This window comes from Giraffa tippelskirchi, chromosome 13, assembly GCF_054371585.1.
Source record: "Giraffa tippelskirchi isolate mGirTip1 chromosome 13, T2T-mGirTip1v1.2.pri, whole genome shotgun sequence".
In the NCBI taxonomy this organism is placed as follows: Eukaryota; Metazoa; Chordata; class Mammalia; order Artiodactyla; family Giraffidae; genus Giraffa; species Giraffa tippelskirchi.
The window spans coordinates 38669135-38682008 of NC_137287.1; the positions used below are offsets into that span (position 1 = coordinate 38669135).

A 12874-nucleotide genomic window follows, 5' to 3' on the forward strand; every position below is an offset into this window, starting at 1 on the left:
GCTGAGACGGTGGCCCCACCCGATGACAGTCCAGCATCACGTGCTACCAGGACCATCAAGTCAGGTGGTCCAGGATGAATTCCAGGCCCCTCCGCGCCCCCCCCTCCTCCCGGCAGCCACCTAAAGAACAAGAGCAGCTTGGAGAAGTCTTCATGTTTATTCTCACCTTTCTGCTGCCCTTCTAAGGCCAGCTGGGCCAGCTCCTTGGGAGGGCCTGTGGTCAGTCCCTGTGAATGCCCTTCTGCAGGGACTGCAGCGCTTCAGGAGTCAGCGACAATATGCTGACAGAGCACTAGTGTGAAGTACCCTAAACCCCGAGACTCCAGGGGGGTGGAGGGCAGCGGGGGCGGCGCGCCTCGGCCGGCCCTGTTCTTAGTGTGCACAGTTGGCCTCTGGCCCTGGAGCCCACACCGCCCTCCCCAGCTGGTGGAGGGTGACTCTCGGGAACTCAGCCGGGGGCAGGTTGGCTGAGAGCCGAGGTGGGCAGCTTCTGGGCCGCTGGGACAGGCCAGAGGGGCCAGTGCTTGGAGATGGGAAGGGGTGGAGGCCAGGAAACCTCTGTAGCTGAGCTCACAATCCACATCTTCACAGGTGTGGGCTGACCAGGATCCCTGAGCCCAGTAGCACCCTGAGGCTTAGCCTCCCTCCGATGGGAAGGCACAGGATGGCAGGACAGAAGGCCTGGACAGAGGCTGGGAACCAAGCGCCACAGGGCCAAGTAGGGCTGAGGGGGGCTCTGGGATGGGGACTCCAGGCCCTGCCCGAGTCCTCAGACTTCCCTGTGCCCCAGACTTCCCTCTCCCCGTTCTCAGGCCACCTGCCTGCAACGTGCTGGGGCTCCAGGAAACCAGGGGCAAGAAAAACCTCGGAGCATTAGAAGTCTGGCAGTGAGGTCACAGGGGACTCCATGCCCTGGGGTGTGGGCCAGGGTCCCAGGAGGGCAGGGCCGGTGGGTTCTGTGAGTGGGGAGCCCCCACTGGGATGGTGGATTCGGATGAGTGGGTGCGGTGCCACTCCCACCCTCAGCCCACAGGCTGGGCCATCTTGGCGTGCAGGCTCTGGTGGGCGATGAGGTGGGCGCGCTGCTTGAAGCTCTTGTCGCATTCGCCGCAGCCGAAGGGCCGCTCGCCCGTGTGCACGCGCCGGTGATCCAGAAGATAGGAGCGCAGCGAAAAGCTCTTGCCGCAGTCGCTGCAGCCGAAGGGCTTCTCGCCCGTGTGGATGCGCTGGTGGTCAGCCAGGTAGGCGCTGCGGCTGAAGCTCTTGCCGCACTGGGCGCAGGAGAAGGGCTTCTGGCCGGTGTGCACGCCCTGGTGGCGGACCAGGTCCGAGGAGCTGCGGAAACTCTTGTCGCACTCCTGGCACTTGTGCGGCTTCTCGCCCGTGTGCGTGCGCTGGTGGCGCACCAGGTCGGAGCCCCAGCGGAAGCGCTTGCCGCACTGGCCGCAGCTGTGCGGCTTCTCGGCTGCCAGGTCCCGGAACTGCCGCCGGCGCGTGGGCGGCCGGCCCCGCCGCGTCCCCGCCCCCCGCCCCCGGGGCGCCCCCGGCCGGGCCCCGCCCTCCCATGCCTCAGCCTCCTCCGGCCTCCAGGACGTGGTCTCGTTGCCAGCAGCCTGGTCCGGGAGGGCCGTCACTGCCTCCTCCAGCCGGGACTTCTCACTGTGGCTCTTGCTCCCCAAACCTGCAAGCGGGTAGCAGGCAGCCTCTTTAAGTGCCACGCGGTTCCAGGGCCACAGCAGAGGGGAGTGGGAACGGGGCTCCGGGCTAGCGCCTGGGAGCCCTGAGCTCCAGCAGACCAGCCTCCATGCAGCGAGGACATGAGAAAATGACGGCAGAGAAACCGTTTGGAGCAGCCAAGGAGTTTGCCAGGCTTCCGCAGCAGAGGTATTTACTAACTACAGACCTAACCAATCTACCTCACCTTCCACTTACCAACTACAGGCCTAAACAATCTATGCCTGGGATCCCACCCTGGGCCCCTGCTGTAACCAATGCTTACCCAGGGCAACGTTCCGAGAGTTCTCCCTTTTTATGTCCCAGAAGAGATCCCTCTGGGCAGGGTCCAGGGACCCCCATTCTTCCCGGGAGAAATAAAAGGGAATGTCTCCAAATGTCACAGGTCCCTAGAATGAGGTGAGGAAGCCCAGCTCAGAGTTGCCTTGCTCAGGACTCCCCAGGCAGGTATGGGTGGAGATAGGAAGGGCACTGGGATGGGAACAGGATGGGTCCTGGCAGGAGAAGGATGGATGGAGGAGGCCTTGGTGAGAAGGTGAGACCCATTTCAGGGACTCATCAGTGTCCGAGGGGACAAAGGGACAGTTAACTCACTCCAGAGGCAAAGCAGGTATCTGTCGTCTCTCTGGTGCTCCCCTGTTTAAGAGCTGGAAGCTGGGCTGCAGGGAAGAACGGAGCCTCAGAGAGCCCAGCCCAGGCCGGCAGCAAGGTCTTACACGCTGTCCTTCTCACACACACACACACACACACACATGCCTTGCACACACACACAGACACCCACGCCACACACACACCTCACACACACACCACACACACAGACACACACACATACACACATACACCACACACATGCCTTACACACACACACAGACACCCACGCCACACACACACCTCACACACACCACATACATACACACAGACACCCACACCACACACACATGCCACACACACTCACACCACACATACACACACACCAGACACACACACACCACACACAGACACACACACACGCCATGCACATGCCACACCACACACACATATACCACACACACACCACACATACATGACATGCACACACACAGACACACCATACACACATGCCTTGCACACACACACGCCTTACACACACACACACCACACACACACACACACCTTGCCTTCCTGGAACAGAAACACCCTACCTACTCCCCTTAGGGCAACACCTGGGAAGGACTTGGCCCCTGACCAGCCACTCTGCCACCTTCAAGCTTACTCACCACCATGGCTGTGCAGCTCCCAGGGTACAGGCGGCCAGCTTCGTGTCCCCACCCTCCGGGGAGGCCCCTGGGCCTGGGGCCCCTGGACTGCAGCCTCGGGTTCTGCCCGCTCTGAGGGCACATCCTGTGCAGGAACCACAACACGCTCATCAGCATCGAGACCAGACCGGGGAGACAGAGTTTAATCCCTGGGAAGGAGACACAGGACATATTCCTCAGGAGGCTGGGTGTGGGCAAGGTGGTCAGCACAGGGCCCCCAGGAAGACCAGAAGACATACCAGGCAGTGCAATGTCCCTTACCAAGCACGAGGCAAGGACCAGCCTCCAAAGGCCAGAATCAGAGAGCCACTTAACAAGGGGCCATGGTGGGAGACCTTCCTGTCAAGGGCAGGACCCCACTCCCCGGCAACACATCAGCATCACCCCAGATGCTTCCCAAGAACACAAATAAACATTTGCAGATCCTATGGATCTAAAAGCTGCTTTCTCGGAACATGCCCCCTCTGGTCCTGCTGCTGCCCTCCAAAGTCACCAAGAAGAAACCAGATTCACTTGGACGGTGTCTTTCAGAAAGGCCACACATTATGACAAGCTCCCGTGGACGCTCCCTTGGCTCTTCGTGTCCTGCCCACGCCCGCCTCTGACCCATGGAGGACTCATCTCTATGGAGACAGCCAGCTCTCCTCAGTTCATGTGCCATCCAGGTGCCCCCAGGATGCGGGAGGGGCCCCTCACCTGTGACCAAGCTTTCACCGGCTGCTTCTGCAGGTCCTCCACCAAGGCGACAGCTTCCTCGCCACTGCCTGGGCACCGCTGGCACACCCAGTCCTGGACGCCCACGGGCAGCACGCTCAGGAACTGCTCCAGCACTAGCAGCTCCAGGATCTGTTCCTTGGTGCGCAGCTCGGGCCGCAGCCAGCGGCAGCAGAGCTCCCAGAGCTGGCTGAAGGCCTCATGGGGCCCGACCGCATCCCCGTAGCAGAACTGCCGAAAGCGCCGGCGGCACACCTCTGGGTCCCCGTGGTCCTCTGGCTGGGCAGAGTCCTGCTCCCAGGAGAAATCTTCTACCTTCACAATCAGAAGCCCTTCTCCCTCTCCAGGGGCTTGGTCCTGAGGCTTTAGGGGGGCTGCCATCACCCTGGCCTAGGGCTCAGGGCCAGTCAGCCTCAGCCTGGGTCTTCAGTCTCCCAGAGGGTTCCCCAGTGGTAGTGGGGCTGGCATCTGGACGGGCACTCCTGGGGAAAGAGCAAGAGAGTGGGGGTGGGGTAGTATATGAGCAAGCACCAGCCTGGAAGGACGTCCAGGGGCTCTAGCTCCAATTCTGCCTGACCCTGAAGCCTTTTCTAGGTGCTCCTCTGATGTTTAGCTCACTCTTCTCTCTCTCCCTCCTACCAATACAGGTCCATGGCCCCTTATCCTCAGTTCCAAAATCCAAAACTCCCAGGTTTTCACCATCTGGTCTACTGACGTGAGATAAGCATATTTATAATTTCCTTTTATCCCATGTAATGTAAATGTTCATATGTTGTATGGCAGAAATATTAATGTATTTGTTCAGTTCATAAAAATTCATCAAGCTGAACTTTTTTCTTTTTAGTTCTACCAGTTTACTGCTACCAACTCATCTCCCTCCACCCTCACGCACGTGTTCTCAGTCATGTAACCCTATGGACTGCAGCCCGCCAGGCTCCTCTGTCCATGGACTTTTCCAGGCAAGAATACTGGAGTGGGTTGCCATTTCCTTCTCCCAAGCTGAACTTCTGATGTATTTTCTGTATATTATTCTTCAATTAAAAAAAATTCTTTTAACTAGGAATTCTGTGGTGGTTCAGTGGTTAGGACTTGATGCTTTCACTGCCAGGGACTTGAGTTCAATTGCTGGTTGAGGAACTAAGATTCTGCAAACTTGTTGGTGCTTCCAAAAGAGAAAAAAATTTTTTTTAACTTATGTTTTGATTACTGAGTGTTGTCCCAGATTCTGCTGGTAGTGTTATTGTTATACAATATATGTGCTGTATTATCTTTCTCAAATCTGAAAACTTAATTCCAAAAGACAGATACCACCTGGAGCCATCCATTATCCATAGATACACATGAACATGACACACAGTTATACCTTATTGCAACTCTACCAAACAGTTCTGAAACGTGTGTATTTTGGATTTTTTTTCAATTGCTTTTTAAAAAAGTAATTTTAATTATTTATTTTACTTTTGGCTGCGCCAGCTTTTCTCTAGTCGTGGAGACTGGTGGGGCTACTCTCTAGTTGCCCTGCGCAGGCTTCTCATGAAACTAGCTTCTCTTGTTGCCCAGCACAGGCTCTAGGGCACAGGGGCTACACTGGTTGCGGCACGTGGGCTCAGGAGTTGTGGTGCACAGGTTTAATTGCTCCGCGGCCTGTGGGGTCTTCCTGGGTCGGGGTTCCAACCCATGTCTCCTGCACTGGCAGGCGGACTCTTCGCCACTGAGCCACCAGGGAAGCCCTTTAATTACTTTTTGTTTCAAGAAAAAAAGTGATCATGAACCACTGTAATAAAAGGGGGGATTTAAACAATACAGTTATACATCAAAGAGAAGTTCTTCCTTCCACATTGCAGCTGCTCCCCCATTAACAATCTGACAGATGACCTCCCAAATCTTTCCCAGAGTAATTACTGGAAATGTATCCACAGAAATGGGGGGGAGGGGAGTGCTTTGTGCGTGTTTTTACATAAATGAGGTCTTACTGCAACACGATTTAGTAATCTGCCTCTCTACCTAACAATGCTTCTTCATCAGCCACTCTAGGAGATCCTGCAGTACGGCTATACTTCTTTCTTAATGAGTACCCACCCCAGCTGAGTGAGGCACTCAGATCGTTTCCAATTCTTTTCTACTACACGCGAAGCACATCCTTTACTTTATTCTGCTACTCCTTACAACACCCCTGAAAGGTACGCTCTCCACGCTCATCCTCCAGTGACCGAGGAGGAGGCTCCGCTCGGAGAGAGCCAGGGACTCACCAGAGTCGCTCAGCAGGACTCGGCAGTCGGGAGCGCGGACCCGGCCGGAGCCCCGCCAGGGTCCCAGGAGCCTTGCCTGCCCGGAGATGAGAGGCGGAGGGGCGGGCAGCTGAAGCGACGCCCCAGGCTTTCCCCTACGTACCTCCCAGCGGTGCGCGGCCCTCCGGCCTCTGCCTCTGGGGGCCGGGCCCGGCCGCCCAGACACCGGTACTAAGGAGCCCGGCGGGCCGCGTCGCCGGTCCCGCCCCTCTCTGGACACACACCACCCACAGCCGCCCAAAAGATCCCAGTTTCCGCCGCCTGCTCCGGGCGCCGGAAGTTCGCGCGGGGCCCGCCGGGAAGCGACATGGCACACGCGTCCAGGCACGCACTAAGCACTACACTCCCCAGGAGACCGTTCTCCCACTATACCCGCCTTCTTTCTGACGGGTGACCAATGAATGGGCAGAATTCCCAAGGATGGCCAATCAGAAGGCAGTGACCCATGCGCAGCCACACCCATTCCCCCAGGCTGGAGAGACTCGCACTGTGTTCATCCCTCTTGGTTTTTCAGTTGTTTTGTGCTCATCTGGCCCGTGAAGGGCGTAAAGGGGCAGCCAAGACTGGCCTGGTGGGCAGACACATGGCTTATCCCAGCTACGAGTGGGACGCCAGCTCTGCCGGGATGCTCCGGCGCGGACTCTTCCTTCCGTCCTCGGCATTGCCCGTTCCAGGGTGGGTCGAGGACTGAGCGGACGGTGGTCCAGGAGCTGAGGCTCGGCGCTCGGAGACTCCTTTATAGCTTTTAGAGTCCCGCCCAAGTCTTCATCCGCTCTTAGTGGGGCGTGGAGCTTGCTGGGGAAGCAGTTCAGCGAGGGGCGGGGGACCTCCGGCGGCGATTCTTTGTCCCTGAGAGTCGGCCAGGGTCTCAGCCGGACGCGGCCGTCGGAGACGCTCACCCCAAAGGAGCCCCGCCCTCTGCCACCGATAGATTTGACTGACTGACAGCGGGGCTCTTCGGGCTGGGGGCGCCGCATCGGAAAAGCTTTGTACATCTGTCCGTGCTCCCACCCTCTTACTCAGCTTGGAGATCTGAGGCTCCAAAATCTTTTGCTGAAGTAGAAAATCCTTTCTTGTCTGGTTGTTGTTTGATTATGCAAGAATTGCATCCTTAGTGTAGGCAAGAAAATAAACTTGTCAAGGTATCCATATCGACAAAGCTAGCTTCCTCACTCAGCTCACGTGGCACTCCATCAAAGTGGTTTTTCCTAACCCTATGTAAACAGCTCCTGCCCCCTACCTCCCCCCGCTGCTATGCCTCTGCCCTGCCTTATTTTTCTTCCTAACTTTTATCACTATCTGATGTATTTGTATAATATTTGAATTCACTACTGGACTATAATTTTCATGAGATCAGACTTTTCATTGCTTTACTTCCATCACCTAAAATATTGTGCCCGGCACAATATTTGTTGAATAACTGAAGATAAAAATAACTGAAAGGATCTCTAGTAAGGTCATTCAGAAATAAGCACTATTAATATTTCAGTGTTCCGCTTCTATGAATATTTCTAATATAAATCTGGAATCGTTCTATTTAAGTTATGTTTCGTTGGCTCAAAAGTCAATCGAAGGTATGTTTCCAAATCAGCATTTATAAATAAAACCCATCTTGCAAGCTGCACAGTATTCCAAAGCATGAAAGTTCCATATTCCAGTTAAAGTCTCTTACTCTTGGACACTTAGGTTGTTTCCATTTTTCTGTATTTGTAGATCTTTACTGCATACACCTTTCTGTATTTGTTTGAACAACTTACTGGACGGGATGAGCCCAGGTGTTCTACTAAGACTGATGACGTGGATGTTATTGGGCTCCCTCGCTGCCCCCTACTGGCCCCGGTGGAAAACGGCACAGGACATTTTTTTCCATTGTGGCCTTAGTATTCTTTCAACGCCCTCTACTGACAAAGACTAACATCTAGTTGGCTGGCGAAGGAGAAACGTCTAAGAATCTGGCTCCATTATCACAAAACAGGACCAAAAGGGTTTATTGGAGGGTCTGAGAGACAATAAATTAATAGCCGGCACACCTACCAAATACGCTATTGGGCATTGCTTGTAGTTGGTAAATTATTCGTATATAATTATATCGAAGTTGACCATCTTATTGCATTTTCTTTTCCTTCTTATAGTTTAAGTTTGTTTTTCTAGCTAGAAAATATAAATATATAATGTAAAGAGTAAAATTTTTCTTTCCAGAAAAGTTATATTCATTTCTAGAATTTATACTCATTATTTTTCTTTGTCTTAGAGCATTGTCCAGAACTCCCAAAGTGTTAAAAATCAGGACAGGGACTTCTCTCTGGTCCAATGGCTAAGACTCTGGACTTCCAATGCAGCGAGCCCATGTTCGATCCTTGGTCAGGGAACTAGATCCCACATGCCACAACTAAGATCCTGGTGCAGCTAAAAATAGTAAATGAATGAATAAAAAGAAATAAATATTGAAAAAAATCAGCACAGCAGGCATCACTGGCTTGGGTAATGAAAATACTTTTTGTTTGTCTCTGATATATATTTCCATGCTTGCATTTTGGAGCATCTATTCTCATTTGAAGAAGAAAGATCTCTGGTGGTTCCTCAGTATCAGTTTTCCCCTTCGATAGTAAGTTTTCAGTGGGCATGTGGTCCTCAAGAATAAAGAATATTTATTTCCCAGTCTCCTGCATTGAAGTATGGCCATGTAGTTACATTGAAGACAATGATACATGAGCAGATGCGCTGTATGTATCTTACTAGAAAGGGGTTCTGTCTTCCTATTCTCTTTTCCCCAACTGCTAGCAGGAATTTGGACATGGGGTCATGGACCATGCAGATGACACTAATGCTAGAGATGTTAAAGCAAGAAGATGGAAGTGCCTGGATTCCTGATTATTGTGGGTGGATTTATGCCCAGATGATGGTGTAAGAGAGAAACAGATACTGAGATTAAACCACTCTTATTTTGGATCTCTATTTTAACCAGAATGTAAACCCTAACTAGCATTACTGCCTATTAGGAGTTTATTCTTGCCTGGGAAACTGCATGCACAGAGGAGCCTGGCAGGCTACAGTCCACAGGGTTGCAAAGAGTCGGACATGACTGAGTACATGCATGCACACACAGTGTGCACTTTATGCAGGGTAGCTAATTTCCCCACCTAAAGTCTTTCCCCATCTCAAGCAAATAATGTTCAAATCCTTTGATCTGAGTTTTCTCACCCAGCATACTGGAAAATTGACAATAGTCCTAGTGCCTTTCCTGTGAAATCTAAACCCAAGCTAAAATCAGATTTTCTTTCAGTCTTAAAAAAATGGTAAAAAATACATATTTTTTATTTTTATAATTTCTCTATAGGATACTGGATATTCAGAATTTCTATGTGATCTTGACTAAATCTTGATAGTATGATTTTTCTAGGAAATCATCCCTTTCATCAACAATTTCAGATTTATTAACATGAAGTTGTACATAATATTCCCATTTGGTTAAAATTTTAAAAATTGGCACATATAGTTGAGTCCTACTGCTTGTTTGGGGTCAGTGAGGTGAGACTTTAATGGCAGTGGGGCAGCAGGCTTGGAGGAGTCTAGGTCTTTACTGACTTTGTGGATTAGGGTTGCCATGCCAGTCCTGCCATAAGCTATCTCCAGCCCACCTCCAGGTGCTGTCTTAAGAAATTCACTTCTGTCTTGTTTAAGATCATCTTTATTTTGGGTCTCTATTATTTGCAGTTGAACTGAATCTTGATTCATTACCCTATAGGATTGTTATAAAGATTAAATAAATGAGAGAATACACGTAGACCACTTAGCCCAATACTAAGTTTTAACACAAGGAAACGCTCAATAAAGAATGGTTATTCTCAGGGAATTATGCATCACCAGGAGCCTGTCAAACGGTCATGCCACAGGAAAGAGGACCCATGCATGAGAGACAGCAGGAGTTAGGACCTCCCAGGCATCTTTTCCTGGAGAAGGAAATGGCACCCCACTCCAGTACTCTTGCCTGGAAAATCCCATGGACAGAAGAGCCTAGTAGGCTACAGTCCATGGGGTCAAGAAGAGTTGGACACAACTGAGCGATTTCACTTTCACTTTTTACTTTCATGCATTGGAGAAGGAAATGGCAACCCTCTCCAGTATTCTTGCCTGGAGAATCCCAGGGACAGAGGAGCCTGGTGGGCTGCCACCTGTGGAGTTGCACAGAGTCAGACACGACTGAAGGGACTTAGAAGCAGGGATCTTTTCCACTTTCCCTGGAAGATTTGAGCCCAGCTTGTTCTGGTCAGTGGCCTGTTGGATCTTAACCATTACTGCTCACCTGGAGCTTTGTTAGTTGAGAACAGAAAAACTGGCATTAGCTCCAGCAGGTGACAGGTGCAAACCACAGAGTCCTGCCTCTGCAACCCAGGCAGGAAGCCTGCCTGATAACACATCTCGGGATGGCCGAGGAGCATGAGAATGCCGACGGTCGGACCATCTTCATAACCACCCGTTCTCCACCCTTCACACAGGACACTAGGGAGAAATCTCAGGCCACAACCTCTCTCAAGTCTCACCTTTCTAACCAACCCCCACCCCTCCCTTCCACCACTGGTGTCATTTCAACTCCTGGAACACCAATCTCTTCCTCAGGGCAGGGCTTTTATTCATTCTGTTCCCCTAGCTTGGAAGGTCCTACCCCCAAAGCCTGAACGTTCCCTTCCGGGAGGGGCCGTATCCGACAACCAGTACCTAACATCCTCCATTACTTCACCCGGTCCCTTTCTTTCTGGCATCTGTCACTACTTGAAAGTATGTATATGTCATTTATACGTTTACACTGCTTGTTAGTCTCCCTTACTAGAGCGGAACCCCTTGAGGGCATGGATCTTGTCTGGCTTTTTCATCGCTTATTCTTCGATATTTAGCAAAGGACCTGGAAGGCACGGATTCATTTCGTATTTGAAAAATGAAGGAGTGAATGCAGCAAAGCCCCTATTTAACGTTTCCTCGCCCTTTACCATCCACCCCTGCGCGCCACTCATCACCACGTCCCCCCTCCAGCATGGACTGCCTCCAGCAGGTGACAGGTGCAAACCACAGAGTCCTCGGCTCCCAGCAAAAGAAGATCTCCTTCAGGCCGTTTCCACGCCCGACTCTTCCAGGCAGCCCAGTAAGTCCCTGCTCTAAGGCTCAGAAGGTATTAGAGTGCTGGCAGGAGGCGTCTGGGCTCTGGGCGTCTGGGCGTCTGGGCGTCTGGGCGTCTGGGCGTCTAGGCGTCTGGCCTAGCTCCTGTGCCGGGGCCACGAGACTCGCCGGGTACCGTGCACAGGCCAGCCATTACCAGGGCCTCACTGAGGTATCTGGGCTGGGGGGCTCCCGGGGTCTCTGGGCAGCAACAAGTCTCAGCTCTGCGCGAGAAGTTAAGCTGAAAGTGGCTTTGGCCCGGGCCCTCGCCTTCCGTCCGCCCCTTCTCTAGGACTGCAGGTTTGGCGTCTCGATGGTAGACCTGAGGCCTGGGCCAAGCGGAAAAGGCAAAGTTCCAAAGCCCAAAGCGTAGACCAGTAGCCAGGCAACCGTGCGGCTTGGGCGCGTGAGGGGAGGGATGCCTAGAGAACATCAGTCGTGATTGGTCACTTTTGCTGGAGCCCACCCCTAGCCCCGCCTCGACACTTGATTGGCAAAGGCCAACGTGGGAGGGGCGGGACCTTACGGAACCCGTCCTCCAGGATAGGAGGCGACCCCCAGACCGCCGATTCCGAGAGTTTGGGAGGGGTTTCTCAGGCTATCACAGTGCTGAATCAGCCGAAGCCCCAGGTCCCGGCCCGAGGAAGGCATTATGCCTTTAGCACGGACTTGGGCCGGGGAATTCCCTGGCGGTCCAGTGGTTAGGGACTCGAAGTTTTCATTTCGTTTCATCAAGGCCAAGGGTAAAACAGGCAGGCAGGCTCAGGCAGGGCAAATTACAAAGGACATGTACTATAATGAAGCTGAGCGCCAAAGAATTGATGCTTTTGAACTGTGATGTTGGAGAAGACTCTTGAGAGTCCTTTGGACTGCAAGGATATTAAACCAGTCAATCCTAAAGGAAATCAGTCCTGAATATTCATTGGAAGGACTGATGCTGAAGCTGAAACTCCAATACTTTGGCGACCTGATGCGAAGAACCAACTCATCTGAAAAGACCCGGCTGCTGGGAAAGATTGAGGGCGGGAGGAGAAGGGGATGACATAAGATGAGATGGTTGGATGGCATCACCGACCTGATGGACATGAGTTTGAATAAACTCCGGGAGTTGGTGATGGACAGGGAAGCTTGGTATGATGCAGTCCATAGGGTCGCAAAGAGTTGGACACGGCTGAGCAACTGAATTGAACTGTGCAAAGAGGCCAAGGAGGGGAGAAGTAGGAGAGGGAGATGGCATCAGCCTCAGAAAGGACCAGGAGAGGTAAGGGGTCCCTGGTAAGTGAGAAATCCTCACTGGATTGAAGCTGGGACCCCAGGGATGCAGGTGAAAATGTGCAGCCACAAAATGCAGGCCCCAGTGCCTGAGACAAGAGACAAGGTAGGCAGAAGACACTGAGCATGAATTCCCATGCTGACTCTGCCCTGCCCCCGGCTCCCACGGAGAAGAGCCATGGGAGGGTCCAGAACTCAGCGGGAATATCTAATGACAACAGCAGCAGAAGTGGCCGGTTGGCTTCAGGTTGGAAACCTCTAGATTCTGGAATGGGTCCCTAGCCAGGTGAAGGCTGGGAAGGAAGGTGCCGTCTCAGAGGACGAAGTGAGAATGCGTAGTTGTCCTGGGAGTCTCCACTTTCCCCCACGAGTCCAGAATCAGCTTCCAGGGCCCCATGAAAGGAAGCTATAGGCTGTCGC

The 12874-nt window shown here is 52.6% G+C and overlaps 1 protein-coding gene across 1 annotated transcript; it reads right to left on the bottom strand.

Moving 5' to 3' along the window:
* Nucleotides 1-138: 138 nt before the first annotated feature.
* Nucleotides 139-6405, bottom strand: ZNF213 (zinc finger protein 213). The gene is made up of 6 exons (XM_081555136.1): nt 5993-6405; nt 3726-4225; nt 2991-3114; nt 2329-2393; nt 2000-2123; nt 139-1681 (listed from the first exon to the last, which is right to left on the bottom strand). Exons 2-6 carry the CDS (start codon nt 4122-4124, stop codon nt 1023-1025), a joined length of 1371 nt encoding a protein of 456 aa, XP_081411262.1. The 5' UTR covers nt 4125-4225; nt 5993-6405; the 3' UTR covers nt 139-1022.
* Nucleotides 6406-12874: the final 6469 nt, after the last annotated feature.